The sequence below is a fragment of the Salvia splendens genome, chromosome 10 (assembly GCF_004379255.2).
Source record: "Salvia splendens isolate huo1 chromosome 10, SspV2, whole genome shotgun sequence".
Classification (NCBI taxonomy): Eukaryota; Viridiplantae; Streptophyta; class Magnoliopsida; order Lamiales; family Lamiaceae; genus Salvia; species Salvia splendens.
The window spans coordinates 6736724-6759355 of NC_056041.1; the positions used below are offsets into that span (position 1 = coordinate 6736724).

At 39.3% G+C, this 22632-nt stretch overlaps 3 protein-coding genes across 4 annotated transcripts; 2 read left to right on the forward strand and 1 right to left on the reverse strand.

The window, feature by feature from the left end:
• The first annotated feature begins 5580 nt into the window (after positions 1-5580).
• Positions 5581-8858, forward strand: LOC121750870 (E3 ubiquitin-protein ligase WAV3-like). Its single transcript, XM_042145506.1, has 2 exons — positions 5581-6216; positions 6554-8858. The coding sequence occupies exons 1-2, from the start codon at positions 5986-5988 to the stop codon at positions 8492-8494; spliced, it is 2172 nt and encodes a 723-aa protein (XP_042001440.1). The 5' UTR covers positions 5581-5985; the 3' UTR covers positions 8495-8858.
• A 766-nt stretch (positions 8859-9624) lies between these two features.
• LOC121750990 lies at positions 9625-11376 on the reverse strand. Its single transcript, XM_042145695.1, has 3 exons — positions 11054-11376; positions 10033-10159; positions 9625-9956 (listed from the first exon to the last, which is right to left on the reverse strand). The coding sequence occupies exons 1-3, from the start codon at positions 11254-11256 to the stop codon at positions 9885-9887; spliced, it is 402 nt and encodes a 133-aa protein (XP_042001629.1). The 5' UTR covers positions 11257-11376; the 3' UTR covers positions 9625-9884.
• Positions 11377-16529: 5153 nt separating this feature from the next.
• On the forward strand, positions 16530-21437 carry LOC121750868 (protein ENHANCED DISEASE RESISTANCE 2-like). Of its 2 annotated transcripts, XM_042145502.1 has the most exons (20): positions 16530-16929; positions 17373-17447; positions 17551-17604; positions 17678-17790; positions 17919-18046; positions 18129-18175; positions 18254-18354; positions 18576-18671; positions 18752-18816; positions 18908-18979; positions 19179-19325; positions 19407-19663; positions 19769-19832; positions 19927-20102; positions 20247-20348; positions 20427-20477; positions 20543-20686; positions 20764-20859; positions 20938-21039; positions 21120-21437. In XM_042145502.1, exons 1-20 carry the CDS (start codon positions 16777-16779, stop codon positions 21228-21230), a joined length of 2154 nt encoding a protein of 717 aa, XP_042001436.1. In that variant the 5' UTR covers positions 16530-16776; the 3' UTR covers positions 21231-21437. The 2 variants fall into 2 exon arrangements, with proteins under 2 accessions (XP_042001436.1, XP_042001435.1); XM_042145501.1 differs by having other exon boundaries at positions 20247-20477.
• Positions 21438-22632: the final 1195 nt, after the last annotated feature.

Genomic DNA, 22632 nt, shown 5'->3' on the forward strand with positions numbered 1-22632 from the left:
GATTATTATATGTTTCTTCTCTTCCAGAAAGCCTATTTGATTTTTAGCAAATACTAGAACGAATTTGAATTTTGGCAGTTCAAACATAAATAACAATTATCCTCGTGGGATTAATTAAAATTTATAAATTTAAACAACCAAGTCCTCGAGTGCCAAACTTTGACTATTGTGCTGCCGAAATCGATGACCTTTGTTGGACAATATAAGTAAATTAATAACCCCCACGCTTTGAGATAACCAAACATTGATTGGACAAAATTCCATCGCATGTACTATGATTTAGATATTAAAACTTTCGCCTATAGAATCACCAAGTTTTTTTTTTCATTGTACATATTAAAATTGTAATTAATGACACAAAAAATTTAAAATATTCCTAATTATCTCATTTGACCCAATTTATTTCATTTTATTTTTTATAATTTTTTTAAAGTTTAAATCGTTGTCGTTTAGCCGCCAACATACTCATATTAATATATATTTACTTCTACTCCGGACGTGTTCTGGCTTTAGCGTTCCACTCTATAGCGATCGTGCCCTACAACAAGCAACGGAGGAGCGCACTAGCGCGAAAGCCGTTGCGCGTTAGCGCATCTGTTTTCTTGCTCCTTTAGGGCATCACTCTCTACTTTCAGACAAGGAGAGTCTAATTTCCCATACTTACTAATGCATATTATTGGTTTAGAAAGGCCTGTACATGTTGATTGACAAAGGGTTCATTGAATGTTACACTTAGAAGTAATGATACAGTCATGGATATTACTATAGGTAAAATTATATTTTTTCTTTTCACTTCTGGACTAGTAGATTCCTGTGTTTGATGAAACTCCTTTACCAGTTCTCTACGAATAGGATTATCATCACATGTACATTGTGTCATATACGTAACAACTAGATCAGTTATTGGTTTAAAAACGTTCTCCTTTCTTGAGCTAATCACTGAGTGTATCTCTTCACTCGTTGTAGCTGGGGTGTTGCTAAGTAGTCTACTATCTCCTCATTCGTCCAAACCCTTCTTTCTTGCTTATTTGCAGCTCAATCATCCAATCGGCAAACGCGCTAAACGACTCGGCAACCCTGTTCATAAAAGTAGCTAACGGACTCGTTCAAACTGTAGTTATAGCATTAAGTAAAGTATCTCCTGAATCGTCTAACTCGTCAAAGAGCCTCTCCTCAATCGTCGGGAAGGAAGTAAATAGCTCGATCTATTGGCCGGCTGTCTAGAGTGCAGCCTACCTGTTGAAGACCGTAACGTAAGTAACTCAGTGCTCCATACAAGGGAAATGAAAGCAGAATTCGTTCGGATCCTCCTACATGTTCAATCATGTGGATTACCCTAGAATAGACTATCATATCGTGTGCTAGTTGAGGATTTTGAAATATACTATAATTTTTTCATTAATAGGCAATTAATTCCAAATATTTTGTTATATTAAAGACAATTAAAAGCTCGACTCTTTCGAAATAATATCAACGTATTAATATCTTTCAGCATCAATCAATCTCTCTTAATAGTACTTTTCTTTGTAGAAAAAATAATACTCCTACGTCGACTATCCTTGGACACGATAAAACTAGGCTAGGATGTTGATTACTTGATAGTAAGAAACCACTACAATTAAAAACTTTAATATGTTATTGTAATCATAAATTATAAAAGGCATGCATTGTTTTACCAAACAAAAATTTCCACCATATTGACCCTTCCATGGCCACGAAAAAAGTAAAAAACAAACAAAAATTAACACTATAATTTTTGGGGTCGTATTTATCAATTATTAGTGACTATTCTTTTACCCATTTGGAACTTTTTTTCCCCTGCAAATGGTATGATCATAGTAAGCATTTTCGGCCTACCATGCAATAATGTCAATTATGTGCCCACTTGAGAACTTTCCAATAGTCAATGAAATTTTGTGGCCAAAAATAAAAAAGAAAATACATTTATAAAATTGAATCATTATATGTGGGAGTTTTCTTTTTTTAACTGAATTTTTTTTTTCCAAGGACAATAAGTAAATTAAATCGGTCCCATAATTGGATATTTTCTTACTGGCCATTTCAACGAATGCGGTCTCCATAATTAACATTAATATTTGATTGGTTTAAATAAGTTATAAGTAATTTAAACGTGATATCAGGGAATCGGTGGTTCTGTGTTGTTTGAATTTGACTGGCCTAGATGCAAAATATTAACTAAATTAGTAGTAGTATAAAATTAAAATAGTGAAACAACGTGCAAAATGTAAACTAGAACAGAGTTTATAAAGATACAACAGAACATGGCATGTCATGTTCTTTGATTGTCAAACTATTGTACATCTATAAAATTTTAATGTGTGACAATGACATTTTTCAAAAAATATTCAATGCACGTATTAGACTTTTGACATGAATTTATTAGAGCGATTATAGTTTAAAATGTTCCTGGCATTTATCTAAGGTCTCTATATTCTTACGAATCTGATTTTTTGAAATCGAAAAGTTTACTTAATTAAGGATTAGAACTCTCTAAAATGCGATTTAGTCGTCTTTGAATTAATTTTAATCAAGTCTAACATAATCATCATACTTATGTTTTAAATTTGTTAGCAACTTAGATTTTAGGGCACCCACAATGGGGCGCCCGATGGCACGCCCTATGCGTGTAATCGTCCTCGGGCGCGGACGATGCCTCCATTGTGGGTGCTCGCCATAGGGCGCGCCCTATGCCCATGCCCTAAGCTTCGGGCGCGGAAGAAGCGCGGACGATGGCCTATCGTCCACGCCATCGTCAGTGTCATCGGGCACCACTGTGGGCTCGGCGGACGATGGGCACGGACGATAGGCCATCGTCCGCGCCATCGAGCACCATTGTGGGCTCGGCGGACGATGACACGCGTTTTTTTATTTTTTATTTTAAATGTTAAATTCAAAAATTTTGTATAAATACCCCCTACCCCACATTCATTTGTAACATTTCATTTCACGATTCCACTCTCGAAACTCACATTTACTACGAAATGGATTCAAGTCCCAATAGTCCGATGTTTAGTGGTGATGCGCGTTGGCCGGGTACAGAACCCGACGAATATCGGTCGTTCGACGCTAACGCGCAGTACGATGCCGAATTCAGTACGGAATCGTACGGTTTGTCTGACATGGAGTCGTCTCCAAACCGACTCGTCGCCCCCTCCCGCTACGCCGCCGCCGACGCCACCCCATCCCCCCTACCGCTTCCGCCCCCGCCAAAAAGAAGCGGATCCAGCACCGCGCGACCAAGATGCCACCTCCGGCAATGAATGAAGAGTACGCCCCCGGCCGTACGAACTACCAGCCGGATGAAACCCTCGTCTTGGCGAGGTGTTGGGTGGATATATGGGAAGACCTGATATTCGCGAACAACCAGAAGCAGCTTGTGTACTGGGAGCGCATCACCGAGCGCTACAATGCGGTGAAACCGCCGACTGCGTACAAGCGCCAACAGGAGCAGCTCCACAAGCACTGGGATCAGGTGAAGAAGAAAGTCAACCTGTTCGCGGCGGAGTACGAGAAGTGTGCGAGGGAGCAGGGGAGCGGCGAGAGCTTGAGCGACGTGCGCGATAGAGCGCTGTTGTCGTACCAGTCACTGTACGGCGACTTCAAGCATTTGGTCATATGGGCGCTCTTTCCAAGGCGGGATTCTGCACACCGGTGCGCCAAAGAGGACGAAGACCACCGAAGCTGGTGGTTACACGAGCAGCGAAAGCGGAACTCGTCCGGTGGACCTCAACCGGACGTACACAGAGGAAGAGAGTTCCGGCACACCGATGTCCTCCCGGCATTCCATAGGCGTCAAGGCTGCGAAGAACAAGGGGAAGGCGACGGCGACGGCGACATCATCCTCGACCGCCGCCACCCCATCGCCGATCCCGGTCCCGACCCCGACCCCAACGGCCGCCGCGTATGAGTCGTTGGCAACAGTCTCGATGGCGAAGACCTTGTTGCAGACGCACAAGGCCCCCGCGAAGTGTCCGAACCCCGCCCAAGCCGAATATCTCCGGGGGTTGATCGATGAGCTGCGCCGAAAGTTGGGAATTGCGTGGATTAGCCAACTTGAATCGTGTAACTTTTGTTTAATCAATGCAGTCTTCGCCGATTTTTAGCTACTTGTTGTGTTTTTTAATTAGTTTGCATTAAATATTTGAAAACATTTAAATTAATTAACTAAACAATAGTAAAACATATATGGCATGCCATAGGGTGCGCAACACACTGCAGGTGGGGGGTAGAAGGATAAAAATGATGATGTGGCTGTGCATAGGACGCGCTTAAGGGCGCCCGATTGCTAATGCTCTTAGCATCAAAGGTTTTGTCATTTGTGCAAAGTAAAAGTCACGGAATGGACAATGATACCTAAAAATGATCATATATATACAGAGGCTGTAGAATCTCTTCACAGTCAATTTTAGTTGACATTTTTTTTATTGGTAGTAGGAGTATTTGACAAATAGTAGTAATGGTTACGTACTATCTTTTCAGAAAATTATTTGTTCAAGGAGACGAACAATCAACGTCCAATGCATGTTAAATGATCATAATGATTAACAATTTTGGGAACATTGATTAACAATTTTTAAAAATATGAAATAATAAATTTTCAAATTTTAACAATTATCCCATAACGATGATCAAAATTAAAATATCAAATATTATATGCAACAAAACAATGACAAAATGATGTCTTTTGATTATTGATTAAAAAAACTAATTTACTTTTATAAATAATTGAATTAATCTATTTTGTGTCGCGTTACATTCTATTTGGGGTTTGAAAAATTGTGACTTAAATTACAATTATCCTTAATTTGATATTTGAATTTGAAGAGAGAAGTTCAAATCAATTACAAATCTAATTTCGTACCAAAATTTTTCAAACAAGAACAACATCCAACGCTACCAAGTCACCAACCCTAATCATACAACACAATCTTAATAATGTTTGAAGGTTGACGATTGAGGAAAACAATAATTAGTTAGTAGGAGTAAGAGTGTGCACCATAAGCGGACATGCCCAATAGCCCCGCTCCAATTTTTATCCATAGCCTCAGTTTTATTGCCCATAGCCCCAAAATTTTGTGTCCGCCACTCTAGTGGATAATGTTTCAAGTAATTATGAATTGTTCGGGTTATACGTAATTAGAAGAACACGACTATACGAAGTAGAATTAAAATTAAAATTAAAATTAAAATAGGCTATAGCCGCGGCGGTCGGTGCCGCCACTATAGGCGCCGCGCCTATAGCCGCGTCCACCCCCATTTCGCCGCGTCCTCGCCCCGGAGTTGGCTGAAGCCCGTCCGCCCCCTACCGCCCCCATTTCGGTGTCCGCCCCGCGAGCGGACAACTTCTCCACTATAGCCCGCCCGCCCTCCGCCCCAACCCGCGCCTATAGCCGCGGGCTCCCCATAGTGGATACCCTAATAAAATCCCAAAGGAAAAGAGTCAAAATCAAAATTCCCAAAAGTACACATGTATAGTATACAATATGTATTGTAATATACACATTTTCTACAATTATCTTCAAACAAAAACCACAGGGAAGGTCAAAAGCCCCCCCACCCCCATCCACCTCGCTCCAATCAATACAACCCACAAAGCTACAAAACAAACAGCAGAGGTCAGCTCACGTCTCTCCATAGTTTCATTCACTCAACTCTCTCTCTCTCTCTCTCATGGCCGGCGGCAAGAAGAGTGAAGCAATTCCCCTCTCACTGCCCCTGCCCAGTTATATATCACTAGGATTTTCTCTATAGAAACCACTCAGTCGCAGCCCGCCTCTCCTTGTTTTTTCTTGATTTGCGTGCTTGACAAATCTTATCCTCTTCTTCAAACAAAAGGGGCTGAGCCGCTTAATCTTATTTCTCATTTCAACAACCCAGCTTTTCCTCATTTCCTTTCTATAAAAAGGAACCGATTTTCCCCTTTCGTGCTTTTTTAGGGGATTCTTGAATCTCAAGTGCAGTGAAATGGGGAGTAAATGGAGGAAAGTTAAGCTTGCTTTTGGCCTCAATCTGTGTGTCTACACTCCTAGAAATCATGTGGCCGACAATGATGACGAGGACGACTCGCCGCCGCCGTCCGAGCGTCGCTCCGACGCCGCCCTCCTTTCGCCGCCGGGTGACTGGACATCTGCTCCGCCCACTCCCTCTTCCAATAGACTCAGCCTCTCCAAGAGTTTGAGTAGATCTTCTTCCAAGGTTTCTTTTTTCCCCTTTGACCTATTTCTTACTGCTATTAATTATGTTCCTAGTTGTGTATTCTGTTGTTTCCTTTGCTTATTGATTTTGGTTGTTTGTCTTTTAGCTGATAAAAGTGGAAATTTGAGAGGTTTTCAGCAGCTATGCCTATCTCTACGTGTCTTTAGTTTCTGCAAAAAATGGTTGACTTTGATTATTTGTTGGTTTTGGTTTTGGGTTTTCGAGTATATGAAGCTATGATTGGAATGTGGGTAGATTATCTTTAGTACTTGACCCTGTGATTTTACCCTGCATTGAAGAGAAGTTGTTAAAAATGGTTTCTTGTCTTGATTTGCAGAAGACTTGCTCCATATGTTTGGCAACGATGAGGCGCGGCGATGGGCAGGCGATCTTCACCGCCGAGTGCTCCCACTCCTTCCATTTCCATTGCATTGCTTCAAATGTGAAACATGGGAACCAAATCTGCCCGGTTTGCAGAGCAAAATGGAAAGAGATTCCTCTGCAAGGCCCAACTCTGGAGCCTCCAATGGGGAGAGCAAGGATAAATCCAGTAGATTGGCACCAGAACAATGACTTCATGACCGTTGTCCGTCGTCTACCTCCTCCTCGGTCAAATTCCGCGCGTAACGTTGCCCCATTGTTTCAGGCTCCCGATCCAGCAATCTTCAATGACGACGAGTCACTGGATCATGAGATAGACTCTCCCGAGAAGAGCTTCTCCAGTAAGAGCATATCTGATGGTGAGGATGATCGGAGGAAAGTTACGGTCATGACATACACCGAGGTTCCGGCCATTGCAAAGTCAAGCACGTCGGACAGTTTCACCGTCTTACTCCACCTGGAAGCCCCACTCTCCAATTCGTGGCACAATGCCACCAGGAGCGACGCGAAGCAGCCCAAAATCGCACAGACGCCTCGTGCTCCAGTGGATCTTGTCACGGTTCTTGATGTCAGTGGGAGCATGGCAGGCACAAAGCTCGCGCTGCTTAAACGAGCTATGGGGTTCGTGATACAGAATCTTGGTCCCAGTGACAGGCTGGCTGTCATAGCCTTCTCTTCAACAGCGCGTCGCCTTTTCCCCCTCAGGAGAATGTCCGAAGCTGGTCGCCAGCAGGCTCTACAGTCTGTTAACTCTCTGGCTGCTAATGGAGGAACCAACATTGCTGAGGGATTGAGAAAGGGTGCCAAAATAATGGAAGACCGGCGCGAGAAGAACCCTGTTGCTAACATAATCTTGTTGTCAGATGGACAGGATACATATACAGTCAACAGCAATGCCGGCAGCCAGAATCAACCAAACTACCAGTTGCTTCTTCCATTGTCCATTCGTCCGGATGAAGCCTCAGGTTTCAAGATTCCGGTTCATGCGTTTGGCTTCGGAGCTGACCATGATGCATTGTCCATGCACTCAATCTCAGAGATCTCCGGAGGTACCTTTTCTTTCATCGAGACTGAGAGTGTGATTCAGGATGCATTTGCTCAGTGCATTGGTGGCCTTCTGAGTGTCATGGTGAAGGATCTGAGCATTAAAATCGAGTGTGTTCATCCGAGCATTCGTCTTGGCTCATTGAAAGCTGGAAGCTATCCCAACCGTATATCATCCAATCAACGGATAGGATCTATCGACGTTGGAGATCTGTACGCGGATGAAGAGAGGGACTTCCTGCTCTCCGTAAATATTCCTGCTGAGACTTCGAGCAAAGAGACATCACTGTTGAAGGTGAAATGTGTCTACAACGACCCCTTGACGAAGGAATCAGTAACCCTAGAAGGCAAAGAGGTCAGAATTGAGAGAACTGACCTGGCCAGACAAGAAGACATGTCAATTGAAGTCGACAGACAACACAACAGGATCCGAGCAGCAGAGGCCATGGCACAAGCTCGAACTGCTGCTGAGAATGGAGACCTAGCCGGTGCTGTTTCCATACTGGAGAACATGCGCAAGGCTCTATCAGCAACCGTATCAGCTAAGTGTCGTGACAGGCTCTGCGCATCACTTGACGCTGAGCTCAAGGAAATGCAAGAGAGGATGGCGAGCAGGCACGTCTATGAAGCATCAGGGCGTGCCTATATTCTATCTGGACTAAGCTCACACTCATGGCAGAGAGCAACAGCTAGGGGCGATTCAATGGATGGTTCAAGCCTCGTTCAAGCCTACCAGACCCCGTCTATGGTCGAGATGTTGACCCGTTCACAGGCCACGTTGCTGGGAAGCCCCTCAGCACAGAGGCTCCTTCGGCCAGTGTGGTCGTTTGCTTCACAACCAAAGCCAAGATAGTGGGCGGCCTGGGCAGCAGTCACCAGAAGGCTAGGCTACCGCCTTTTTCTTGTTTCTTCGCTGCATTTCAAGTTTTGTCTAGGAGGTGGGGTTGACCAGTCTTGAAATAGTATTCCTGTCTAATTTTGTGAAGGAAATAAACTCTGTAAAGGGGTTCAATATATTTGGGAAGAAACGGGAAAAAGATGTATCTAGGAGACCAACTGGTGTATCTTAGTCTGTGTGATTGTTGGGGGTGGTGTAGATAAGGGGTATATGTTTTTTGAGATAATTGGGTATTAGTATTAGATTTGTGTTGTGGAGGTACGAACTATCCACTTTCAATATAAGAATCTGCAATACATTTTGTCAATATATGTTCTAATCTTTGTTGCAATCTCAAACTACTCTTGGCTCAGCTTCATGCCTGACCATCATCAAATGAAACAAATACTTTGATTTCTAAACTGAGTGTTCTGAGCTATGATGACCTATTGGTATGATCAAAATGTGACACGATGAATTTGCTCAAATTTCCTAGTAAAAGCATGTAAATTATGTAAACAGCTAACCTGCTTGAAATTCGATAAAAAAGGCATATTCACCTTTACAGTTCATCTCGTGTTGACTTAGAACTTCCATGATAGAAAGCAGCTTCCTTTTCGAGCTCACTTTACCTTTCTCTACATTTGCCTTTGAAGGTTCTTGTTCTATACCACACCTTTCTATGGCAATGACATTATCACCAAGGAATCACAAAGTCAGAGAGAGAGAGAGAGTGTGTGTGTTCAAGCTTATTTCGTAAAGAGAAAAAGTGTTCTAAAATGCTCCCAGTTCAAACTACCAAAGCTTGAAGTTCAAATATTATCAATCTTTTATATTGATTTTGAGAAAAAGGTGAAAAATAAAATGTTGCCTAGTTCAAAATCACCAGAGTCATTGATTAGGTCACATTTTAGACCGCTGTAAAAGAATAGGAGAGTGCATGGCACCATGCTCCTTTACACTCATAAACACAGTAAAACATTTATGTAAAACTTTACAACTAGCATGCTGACAAAGTAGAACTTACAGTAATGTAACATTCATTATTGTCATACACAGTTGATCAAATAGAAAGAAGTAGCTGACTCAGTGTGCAATTCGATATCTACTCATAAGAGCCAAAATTGATTTAAGTAATGTGACTACATAACACTTCAAGCTTTAAGTATAAATAGAAATTCTACAAACATGTAGTACTAACCAGTAACTAGATCAATAACAGGATCAAAATCAAACAGGCAGACATGAGAAGCTTATTCTTTCATAAAAGTGGCTGACTAGAGTAGGCAGACTACTCTAAGGTTTGATACAGAAACGAGCCCCTTGAAATGTCGCAACGAACCTTCTAAAAGACACCAATACAGCTTCATTTGTCTTCTTTAGGCTTGGGAATTTTCTTGTATTCATAATTATCTATGTCAACCATTTGTTGCACAGCCTGTAACAAAGAGCACCCTCATAATTAAAAACTTAGCACATACCACATTTCAAATACACCAGCAACAATAGGTTACCTTCAGCTCTTCCTCCAGCGATGTCTTTTTAGGGTTGTAAGCATTAAGAGGTCCTGTTCGTGATAGTGCTTTTCTTGTCTCAATAATTTCCCATTCTTGGTCATCCCTCACTTTAGCAATGTCCTTGCTGAACAAAAAGTTTTGCTCCATTAAACAAAATGCAATAGATGAACATAGAACACCTCTACTGTGGCAGAAAATACACCTCTATTTTTCAATTTTTCATACACCTTAATTAACAAAAGATGTTGCACGTGAGTGTGGATAGCCAACCGAACCAATCTCCATTTATCGCATGAATGTGTACCAAAAAAGGTAGATCAATTCCAAAGAAAGAAAACCTATACAGGAGGACAAAAAGCAACTACCTCCCAAGATATGCAAAAACTATTAATTTCTCAAACCAAACGCATCCTGCAACCCCCTTACACTTTGCCAGAAAGAATCCTAATATACATGATGAGTGAACCTTCAAAACCAGCTATACATCTAAGAAATCTTCCGAACTGCATGGGCAAATACTAGTATATGTTTCTGGCCTGACGAATGCTTAGGTCTTGATGAAACAAGCAATTACAGGGTGATAATCGTTAAACAGATAGAATGGACCTTACTTGAAATGTTGGATGTGCCTTGAATCAAATATACGAGCAACGAGTTGGATTGCAAATAATTTCTTGAAAAGAAACAAAAAATGATTCCTTGAGCTCTATAAAGTTTGCACTCATACATGAGCACCCTAAACTTCGTCTAGTCATCATGAACTAGTAAATTGCAGGATATAAAGGATCAGCTTGCACTGTAATATCATTTTCAAAATCTACCTAATTAGATCACATATCTTCACCCAGTAATATATCTCCAGGTTTTTCCAATTTCAGAGGTAGATAACACTTGTAAAATTCAAAAAACACAACAGCGTAGAGCCCGGCATATTTTAGGGGTGATTCATTCAATAATCATACATCTGTGCTAAAATTACAGGATAGAAAACTACGACTGAACTCACATTCAAACTGACCTCCCTTGAAGTAGATGACCGAGTCCTAGGGCTCCGATAACAGTGAGTGAGATCATCGGAAGACCATATCTCAGAAACGGTGATTGCCTGCCCCAGCGCTTGAACTTTGAGGCTGATGGCTGAACCCTAGCCGCCCTCGACGGCACTGATCGGTTATCTTCCTTCGCCGCCGCCGCCGCCGCCGCCGTTTGAGCAACCGTCATATCCACGGACAATAATTTTCCAACTAATTCAAAAGCTCATCGATCTCTCCATCAACAAGCAAGTTAAATTTCGAGATCACTCGCACAAACTAGGAATTTGATTGAATTAGCTGAAATTTGAGGGGAAAATGGGCTTTATATTAAATTGAGGGTGTACTATAATTTTGTAATTCCTTCCTACACTGGATTAAGTAAGCCCAAATTCAAATCTATTTAGGCACTGCGAAATTAGCAGGCCCATTAAATTTAATGGAATTTAAATAATATTGAACAGAGTTTGTAATAAAACAGTGGCTGATATCGATGTATTATTATATTATCAGTAGGTGGATTCGTGTACGTCACAATATATATAAAAGAATAAATCAGCCGCTTTTAGTCATATCAGCCGTATTGAATAAATGTAGATTTTTATAAAATAAATTATATTAAGAGCATCCGCAATGGCGCCTAGCGCACCGCCTAGCCGAACCCCGGCGCTAGGCGGTCCGCTAGGCGAACCATTGTAACCGCCGAGCCGGTTTTCGGAAAAAAAAATCGCCTAGCGCTAGGCGATGTGTGGGCGTTGGGCGATCCGCTCGGCACCATTGCAGGCTCCGGATCGCCGAGCGCATCGCCCAACGGATTTTTTAATTTTTTTTTATTTAATGTTTTTTTATGAAACTCATTCTAGGTTGTTTCTCTTTTATAGAGACATCCGTGAATGTTTTATGTTCCACTTTCGACGTGGGACAAACTCATTCTTGGTTGTTTCTCTTTTATAGAGACATCCGTGAATGTTTTATGTTCCACTTTCGATGTGGGACAAACTCATTAATGAGGATGTTGTAATGTTATTTTAATTTTAATGAAGTGTGTTTTTTTAATTAATGTACTTTTTAAAATTTTAATATTATTATTGAATTTTCCCGTATCTGTGTCGTAAATTTAATTCCGTATTTTGTGTGATTGTCAATTATTATTTGTTTTATATAATTAGGAGTGATGTGGCTAGGCTATTGCTGGGCTATATGCTTGTCCTGATGATGTGGCATGAGGATTTTTAGTGCTGATGATGTGGCAGGAGAAGTTTGTGGTTGGGCTATGGCTGAGCTATGGCTGGGCGAAAACCATTGTGGATGCTCTAAAATATAGTCTAATAGTCGTTATTTAGTAGTGCAGTTGTCTGCCACTAAAATAATGGAGCATTAGATCATCCGCAACAGTGCTCTCCCGGATGGACGGTGTCCGTGCCACTGGCGCGGCGGTGTGCTATCCGCCGCTATGCTCTTGCCGCTGGCACGGCGCAGCTCGATGCATCAAGCACGTCTGTGCCGCTGAGCAGGCTGACGTGGCGGCACGGGATTGGCCAACAGCTTTTTTTCTTTTTAAAAAAATTGAATTTAATTAAAAAAAAATTAAATAAAAAAATATTTTCCCACTTCCCAATAAATTATATCCGTTTTCTCCACACTTTTAATTTATTTTTCAATTTGTCTACAAAATTCACATTTTCATCTATAAATACTCTCACTTCCACACAAAAAATTTCACGCCACACTACACAATTCTCATCTAAATTCTCTCATCTTCTCTTATCAATTCTCAATCATTCACTCTTACAAAAAAAAAATATCCGGCTCCAGCGATCACCCCTACGAATCTACGATTCCCGCGGTTAGAACCACGAATGGTTCGGCTCACAACCATTCTCTAGTCCGGAAACGCAATTCTCGGCCCCTCCTCAAACCCAAGGTTCTCAAGTTCCCGGTGGCTACCGGCCTTACCCAGTGGACGACCAAGATGCCCCCGATGGGCGATACGGGTGGGCACCCGAACCCAAATCGGGAGGGAGCGGCGGCTCTCAAACTCCTCCTCTTCCTACTCCTACTCCTACTCCTACTCCTACTCCTACTTCTCATGGTGTCCGCACCGTGTACACTCCGGCGGAGATGGATCAATTATTCAAAGCCAATTTGATTATCTCCGAAGATCCGGAGATAGGCACGAACCAAAGCGGGGATAGGTTTTGGTGGCGCGTCTCTCGCCGGTACAATGAAAACCGCCCGGCTGGAACCATCGAGCGCAATGAGAGTATGGTGCGCAATGCCATCTTCAGAGCCAACGAAGAAATCCAAAAGTTCCAGGGGTATTACCTGCAGGAAGAGCGGTCGGCGGGGAGCGGCAGGAGCGAGCTCGACATCATCAGTGCCGCCTTGGCGACCTACCATCCCAACATTACAAACCATTCAAGTACCTCAGGGCTTGGCAGGAGGTGCGTGTGCATCCGAAGTATAAGGGAGACGTATCATCCTCCTCCAGCTCCTCCAGCAAACGGTCGAGGTCGGTATCCCTATCCGACGCCGGCGAGGATTAGGTGGCTAGCCAACTTGCTGGAGCTAACTTGGACTGCCCCGACGCCGGTCGCAAGGAAGGAATAAGGCGACGGCCAACCGTCGTCGCGCCGCGACTCCATCCGCCACCGCTCCCTTTGTGCCACCTCAACCCTCCACCAACTCGTTGTGGACCCTTTTGACTCAACTCAATTTGGCCGATAGGTCAAATATGACTCCCGAGCAACTTGATTCACATTTGGCAATGATACGGAGTCTCCGACAAACATTGGGGATAGGGCCGGAGAACTAGTCTTCCACGGGGGTATTTTTTAGCCTTTAATTATGTATTTTTTATTTTTTAGGATTTTAATTATGTAATTTTTAATTTTTAGGATTTTAAGTTTGTATTTTTTATTTTTTAGGATTTAATTATGTAATTTTTATATTTTAATGTATTTTTAGTAATTGAAGTATTTAAATTAAATAATGGAATTGTGGGACCCTTGAGCATGTCCTTGCGGAAGAGCATGAATGTAGGTGTTGTGCTCTTAGGGAAGAGCAGAGAGTAAAAAAGTAATAAAAGTGGGTCCGGGTCCACATCCGTTCTCAGATGTGGATGCTCTTATAACGTAATGTTTCATCCCAATCCTATAAGAATATGCATTTTTGATTGAGCATGTATATTAATGTACAATTGATACAATAAAAATAAAAAATAATTAAAATATTGTTAGTGAAGAATAATAAAATAATAAAAAAATAATTAAAGTATTATTAGAGAGAAAATAGTTTTAAAATTTAAAAAATATATTCTTATAAAAGGGATTATAAAGAAAAAGGTACATATTTTTTAGAACGGATTGGAATATGTTCTTTAGATATATTAGCGTTACTGAAAATTGGGAGGACATTTGGACAAGAAGTGGAATGTCTTCTAATTTTATGTTTTTCTGTAATGAAAGAAAAGTAGGTAGGCTAGGTATGAGATATGAGATTATGCAAACTTTCCCATTTAATTCAATATACCTAGGTATGAGATATGAGATTATGCAAACTTTCCCATTTAATTCAATAAGCTAAACATGGATAAGAATGCTACTCCCTCCGTCCCAATAGATATGAAATATTTGGTTTCTGTCACGGGATTTTATGCAGTGTTGTTTTGTGAGTTAATGAAGAGAGAATAAAGTAAGAGAGAAGAAAAAGTAGAGAGAGAGTTATTTTCATTTTAGGAAACGTTTTATTTTTAGTGGGAAAAGTAGAAAGAGAGTTGTTTCTATTATGGGAAACGTTTCATTTTTAGCGGGACAACCCAAAAAGGAAAACGTTTTATTTTAACGGGACGGAGTATTAGAAATATACTATATACTTATATATAGTCTTCAAATCATCAATAACTTGTGTGTATGGGTGAGAATTTTACAATGGTTATAACCAAAATTAGAGGTAAACATGTATCTATAAAAGAGGGATCGAATATTCGAAATTTAATTGATGGATGGAATATGCCTGAATAAATACGTCATTTTTTGAGGGTGGGGCCGGCCAAGAAAAATACTAGCAAGGTTTTTAATACCTTTTGAAATTAGATATTTAATTTTATGCATATCTATAACATAATAGTGAATAAGTTACAAGGTAAATCTCCTATTTTAATAACATGGTTATGTACGTACTACTATAATTTAACTGAACTGGATGGAGTAACTTCATTCCAATTTTAAGAATTTCAATATGAACTAAGTCGTCAGTAGTAGTAATTGATAGAACTAATATAACTGAATTGAAGATAGTTGATTCAAATTACCTAGATTAGCCGGTCCTTAATTAATATTGCAAATATTACATGAGTGAAATATATCTTCAACTATTAGCTGGTATCCCAAATATTTTAGTTCGACCTTTTCCACCTTCAACTTGTATAAGGTTTTATAATTTATACGTGTTTATACTTAAATAATTAATACCAAATCAAAGAGTTATAAATAAATTAGAGTTTTGTGTGAGATCCAACCACCTCAAACTGATTAAGTTTCAAATTTAACCATACTCAAACACCAACATAATTACAATCATGATATATATATGTAGTAATATTGAAACTTGGATTTGAATTCTAATAGATCTCATTACGGGACTATCTCACACAATTTTTTAGATATTCAAAAATGAAAATTTCATCAACAAATAAAAGCAAATACAATATAAAAAAGAGATAATCATAGTGAGATTTAGGTTTGACTTGGAAAGAAAAGCTTGAAAGGGCAAGTAATGCCAGATTGCAATACCTTGATCTTGGTAATTCTTGGAAGATATGAAAGAGCAATCAACATCTACAAAGTGGCCATCAACACCATAATAACTACTCCAAAAATTTAATTTTCAATATTTTCCATAATTATTATTGACGTTTAGATTGTAATAATTTGGTATATAAAACAAAAATAAGCAGTTATGTTTAGAATATAAAAATCTTCTCTAGCAACTTCTAAAATTTAAAAATGAATATGCATCATAGTTATTGTGTCTGCTATTAAATCACTAAATTGTTGTTTTCTATAATGAAATAAGTATCTCAATTTTGGGAAGAAAAAGCAGTGCCACAAAACTTATTTTTAGCAGTAAAAATAAGATAAAATAATTAATGGCGGTAAACCATCTACACATACAAGGTGACTACTGTTCCATCATTCTCACAATAATTCCTTCTAAAAAATAATTTTCTCATAATAAAATTGGTAATAAAACCAAAACTGCAAAGAAAAAAAAAGAATATATCGACGCTAAATTGGTCAAATTGACAACCTTTTATAATCACCAGAATCAGTTAAATTCAAACGAGACACACGCAAAATATATTAGTAAAACAAAGAAATAAGAAATGAAAAAATTGCACATAGGAATTTAGCTCGAAATCTTAAAAAAAATCTGACATCTTGCAACCGATGCTCTGGTTCCCTTTGGCGGAATCAGGGGGTCATTCATCATAATTCTTTTCTCACCTTCTTAAAAATTTCTGTCTTCCCCTATTTATTGTACATGCACATATCTAAATCTCTCTGTATGTGTATGTATACTTGGTGAAAAAGGCAATCTTGGGGCATTTGTAAAACGGGTTCTTGATTTGAGGGGGAAAACATCGATAAATACTGTTTTTTTTTACTTTTATTTTTCAAAATTATATTTTTTCTTTGTGTTTTGGGTGATGGGAATGGCGGAAAAGGAAGGGAAAATGCAGGGGTGGTTGCATTTGATTCGTTACAATCGTATTGGGTTGCAGTATTCTCGTAAAAGATACTTCATTCTTGAAGATGACTGCCTTAACAGCTTCAAATCAATCCCCACTTCATACACAGAGGTCCCACTCTTTTTCCCAATTTCCATTCCAAACATGCACATATATGTTTGTGTTTTAGTGTATGTTTCTGTCTTTCTTGTTTTGGTATGTATGGGATTAATTGGTGGCACATGTTGAATGTCATTTGTGTATTCTGTTAATATGCATGCATGTGGTGTGTGTGAAGGAAGTAGCTAATTGAATGAATTTGCTTTCACTGTGATTACTATAGTTGAGTTTAAGGTGTTTGATTCCAATGGTCGATTGCTATAGTTGAGTTTAAGGTGCTTGATTACAATGGTATCTTTCCCCTTTTGTGGGGTTTGGGTTTTCTTGTGTATGTAGGCTTCATTTGATATTAGCAACAAGTGTTTACATCTTCGGTCATAGGTTTTTATGGAAAGAGTCTAGTGTTTGATCTTCGGATAAGTATGTTTATGTATCGATCGCTGCCCTTGTATCAGGAGCCTGTGCGAAGGGCAATAATAGACTCCTGCATTCGTGTTGTGGACAATGGAAGAGGGAGCCATCGTAGGAAAGTATGTGTCCTAAAAACATTTCATTTTGCCTATACTGATATGTTACCAAAAGGTACAGAATATGGTTTCTCCTTAGGCTTATATGATGTTTATCGTGCTGCAGTTATTTTTCATCTTCACGATATATAATACTGCAAATCATAAAGATCAGCTTAAGGTACAGTGTTATGGTTTTTATCCATCTAGTAGTTTATGAGGTGAATGATAACGAGAATTTCTAATTTTTGTAGCTTGGGGCAACTAGCTCAGAAGAAGCAGCTAGGTGGATCCATGCTTTGCAGGATGCTGCCGTTAAGACGGTAGATTTGGTGTCTTGCTCCAAACGAAAATATCAGCCTTTCAGGTGAGTATATTTGGGACTCATTGTGTATGATTATGCTAACATATGTAAATTCATATTCTGATCTGAAGAATTTAAAAAAATCAAATTATTGTGCTTTATTGTGGAATTTATCAACTTTGGCATAACAGCTTGAGTGTTTCGAAAAGAATGGCAAAAAGGTCTATTGATTGGACCTCAGCATCTTCGGTTCATGTGGAGGCAATGACCTCTGATGTAATAGCACCTTCACCATGGGAAATATTTGGCTGTCAAAATGGTAATGTTCCACTTTCTGCATTTGTTGATTAGTTGATGGTTGTTTCCGTAGATGTTTCATTCTCTAACAATGGCATGTTCAGGATTACGTCTCTTCAAAGAAGCTAAAAACAGAGACTCCAATGTTCGGGTAGATATTTTTTTCATCTCAACTTTAAAGTTGATTTTATGCCTAGACTCCTTACATTCTGAACTTGCTTTGATTCAGCGTTGGGACGACCATCCAGCCATAATGGCAGTTGGTGTCATCAACGGAACACCTGAAGCTGTTTTTCGCACAGTCATGGCTGTAGATGCCTCAAGGACAGAGTAAGTCTTGCACAATTTAACACACAACTGTCGAATTTTGTAGCTCACAGAGATTGAGAGCATGTTTTATCAATGTAAACACCGGACATGGTTTCAAAATTCAATGATCAAATAGGCTAAGTGTTACTGGATTAATTTTCATCTATATTTGCAAATTTTGTGGAGTCCTAAGGTTTTCAGAAAAGTAGCATCCATTTAACATTTCAAGTGTGTGTTTGCAGGTGGGATTTTTGTTTCCACAAGGGTAGCGTGGTCGAGCAACTTGATGGGCATACGGATATAGTACACGTTCAACTATATAAGCATTGCCTACCTTGGTCAGACCCACGACTTAAACATAGAAATCCAATCAAGACAGACTGGAGTTGCTGACCACATGTTGTATTTTTGTTTGCAGGGCAATGAAGCGCCGTGACTTGCTGGTGCGACGCTACTGGAGGAGAGAAGATGATGGCACATATGGTACTTTTCTACCAGAATCTTTTTGTTCTAACTTTATAGATATGAAGCTAATTTTAGGATAATTGTGAAGTTTTTGTTGCTATTGCTGCAGTGATTCTCTACCATTCGGTGTTCCATAAAAAGTGTCAACGTCAAAATGGATTTGTCCGAGCCTACGTTAAAAGTAATGTATGCTTTGACTTGGAAGTTGTGAATTTAACCCTTTATATTGTCAGTATTAAAGATGTTCGTGTCTATTTGGGAAAGTGGTGGTTATTCCGAACAATGATGCCTTTCTTCTGGCATACTATATGGGTTGATCAAACTAGCAATGTCCCATTATTGTGTATTCATTGTATTCTTGTATGTTGTTAATGGTATAGGTGGTGGATACGTGATCATTCCTATGAATCGAGGCAAGAAATGTGTTGTAAGAAACATGCTTTCGGTTGATTGGAGGTGTTGGAAATCCTATCTCAGAAAAGCTTATTCGAGATCTGTCACTATCTGTATGGTTGGAACAGTTGCAGGTAGAGTGGGCATCTTATTTTCTTTTTTTTGGAGACTCCTTTTTTTTCAGATCCTCTTGATTGTTAGTTGTGTTTTATCAGCCTTAAGAGAAATGTACAAAACAAAAGAAGAAGGCAATATAGATATTGGTGTGCCCGAAATTGAAGAGGAGATCAATACAGAAGCTGGTTGCAAAAGGATCCAAAATGAAACAAACGAGGCGACGCCAGGATACATCTCCGGGACATCCAGCATCTCGGGACTGAATGATATAGGGGATGAATTTTTTGACGTTCCTGCGCCTTCGGACTACGAAGAAGGATGGCCTTCAAATACGAATTCAGATTCATGTTATGTGGTATTTTTAACTCTTGGATTCGAACCTCAGATTTAATTTATATCCATCTAAGTTCTACTGTGTTATATAGCTTCTGACAAGGACATTCTAACGCGAAAATTTCAGAACTCGTGCCAACCAAAATTATCCTCTACGGCTAACTTTGTGAAAAGGCTGCAAGATCTTGCAGGTTAGCCCCTTTAAGAAAACGAACAAAGATGAGGAGGCTTGTAATGAATGATTTGAAGTACTAGTATTACTTAAGACACTGTGTGTTTTTTCAGTCCCGAAAAAAGGTTACATTGGCTTGCAATCCGTTTCTTGGGGCGAAAGTTTATCATGCAGTTATGGCACAACACTTCCAAGAGATGCAAATCTCAAAGCGCCTTGTAGCTGCGCAGAAGCAGATCCTACCTCATTCCTTATCCGTGGAAAAACTTATCTGCACGACCAAAAAAAGGTTGCGTTTTATTTCTTCGTTTCTTTTAATGTCTTCTAATTATGTTGCACAATCTTTTATAGCACAATCACACTGCCTTGCTGCTCTGCTTCTTGAATATTGCAACTATAAATTCAGTAAGATTTTGTCACTTTCCGTTTCTAGATCAAGGCAAAAGGCACTTTGATGCAGTTGGTTGGAGCGGATTGGATCAAATCTAGCCAGCGTGAGGATGATCTCGCTGGCAGGAGTAATGGCATTGTCTCGGTCTCTCTCTCTCTCTCGCTCTCTTATCTTTTTCGAAAAATATATCTGTATGTTATTTCTGATCATAGTTCAATGCAGAACTACGCGGCTGAGGGGAGACCAGACTTCTTTTTTGTGATTAATATACAGGTAATCATCCCACTAAATTTCACACATAACTTCAGAGCATTTGTGATGGTGGTGGCTGGCATCAGGTTCCGGGCACAACTACGTGCAGTTTGGCCCTATATTATATGCTAAAGATGCCCCTAAAAGAAACGCCTTTGTTGGCGCGATTCATCGATGGAGACAATGCTTTTAGAGATTCAAGATTCAAGCTGATTCCATACATTTCAAAGGTGCATTTGTATCTAATGGATGTTTTTACTTGCCAAAATACGCGTTGCCATAACATTTTTCAGGTGATTTTTCGCAGGGTTCTTGGATTGTAAGGCAGAGCGTAGGACGAAAGTCTTGTTTGGTAGGTCAAGCGCTTCAAATGAACTATTTTCGCGGAAAAAACTACTTGGAGGTAAACCCATGCAGTTCTCCAATTCCTTGTTATCAACTCATCTTCAATATGTGGTGTCTGACGTGTCAATATCCGCAGTTAGGGATTGACCTCGGGTCATCAACGGTGGCGAAGGGCGTGGTAGGCCTCGTTCTTGGATACCTCAACAATCTTGTCATAGAAATGGCATTTGTAATACAGGTATGCATCGATGGGTCGGGCCATTTTTGACAGCTCGGGTTACAAATGTCTTCAAAACAACGTCGTTGGATTGATTTCAGGGAGACTCAGCGGAGGAGCTTCCAGAGATTTTAGTCGGGACGTGTCGACTAAACCATCTAGATGCAGCAAAGGCAGTTTCTACTGATGCAATAGGCAGCAGCATAAGCTAAATGCTGCTGGTTTAAACACCATAAATTGATTCATGTAAAGTTTATTCTTTTTAGAGAGAATTACTTTAGGCTTAGATAGTTTGTCACCACTTATTTGATGGTGTGAGCAATGAGTTGCAACAATGCTGTAAACAGTGGCTGTGTGTTTTTTCAAGAAAAAATCACTATTGAGTTTCCTTAGTAATTGTTGAAAAATGAATAATAAAATTTTAAAATAAGTTACAAATTTAAGGGTATAAGGAGTTCTAATTAATAAATTTAAAATTAATCTAAAACACGGTCATTCATATTAATAAAAGAATATAAAGAAAAATTAAAGCAGTTAGTAGTTTGCTTTTAAAACTCCGTTTTTGGAGATATTTTAGAATTTTAAAAATGGATTTATTAATTTATTTTAACTTTCATTTACAAATTCAACTTCTTAATATCATCCTAAATGAAAAGAGTATTCAAACCTCCCACTTGATTGGCTCTGTCTTTGACTACACGATTAAGATTGATTGTTGTATACATTGTATGTGGTGCAACCGGTGGTTCATATTCGATTTGATTGTTTTGGATGAAGTGAATTACATAACATACTCCATAAAATAAAATTTTGAAAACTTAGAACTGGTTACTAGTGCCGAATTGTCGAACTAATAAGAAGTTCATTACTATTATATAACACGAAGTTCATTAAAAGATCGTTTTACTTCAATTTTTAAAAAATGAATTAAAACGATCTAAAAATGAACTCCATATAAAATAAACTAAATGAAGAGTTTGACGGTTCACCGCTAGAAACTAATTCGACATTGATTATATCAAGCAGCATAATTGTTTTTTCATTATTGATTTTCTTTTGTAGTAATAAAAAACTCTTGCTCCAACGAAATTTGCGTCCCAAAATCATGAACAAAGAAAAAGAGAGAAAAACATCGTAAAATACATCGTAAAATATCTCATACGTTTACTAAAGTACTATCACTCTCATTGCGGCGCTTAATTCGGTGGTCGCCATCTATATTTAACTATTTTCCACGTCATCATCGCACTATAATGTAAACTAAAATTCCACGCGGCACAATCACATGTTCCTAAACTTTCACATGTTAGTGTCGTAAGATCCCAGAAATTATTGCGAATATTATACACTCTTTTTAATACTCACTCCGTCTCCTAAATATTATCTCACTTTGACCCGACACTGATTTTAAGAAAGGTAATGTGAGTTGAAAAAGATGTGGGTCCTACTTTTATATATTAGTTTTATAATAAAATGTGAGTTGGAATGAATTAATGGAATATGATGTCCATTACAAAAAATGATAAAAAGTTAAATGAGACAAACTTTGTGGGACAGACGGAAATGAAAAAATGGGACAAACTTTCAAGGACGGAGGGAGTAGGTTTCTGAGTG

Excerpts from the sequence above, each read along its gene's own strand:
- LOC121750870 (XM_042145506.1), top strand. The coding sequence starts at position 5,986 with ATGGGGAGTAAATGGAGGAAAGTTAAGCTTGCTTTTGGCCTCAATCTG. Across the intron at positions 6,217-6,553 it reads TGAGTAGATCTTCTTCCAAG|AAGACTTGCTCCATATGTTT; the intron begins GTTTCTTTTTTC and ends CTTGATTTGCAG.
- LOC121750990 (XM_042145695.1), bottom strand. The coding sequence starts at position 11,256 with ATGACGGTTGCTCAAACGGCGGCGGCGGCGGCGGCGGCGAAGGAAGAT. Across the intron at positions 10,160-11,053 it reads GGTCATCTACTTCAAGGGAG|CAAGGACATTGCTAAAGTGA; the intron begins GTCAGTTTGAAT and ends CTTTTTGTTCAG. Across the intron at positions 9,957-10,032 it reads CGCTGGAGGAAGAGCTGAAG|GCTGTGCAACAAATGGTTGA; the intron begins GTAACCTATTGT and ends TCTTTGTTACAG.
- LOC121750868 (XM_042145501.1), top strand. The coding sequence starts at position 16,777 with ATGGGAATGGCGGAAAAGGAAGGGAAAATGCAGGGGTGGTTGCATTTG. Across the intron at positions 17,448-17,550 it reads GAGGGAGCCATCGTAGGAAA|TTATTTTTCATCTTCACGAT; the intron begins GTATGTGTCCTA and ends ATCGTGCTGCAG. Across the intron at positions 17,605-17,677 it reads ATCATAAAGATCAGCTTAAG|CTTGGGGCAACTAGCTCAGA; the intron begins GTACAGTGTTAT and ends TAATTTTTGTAG.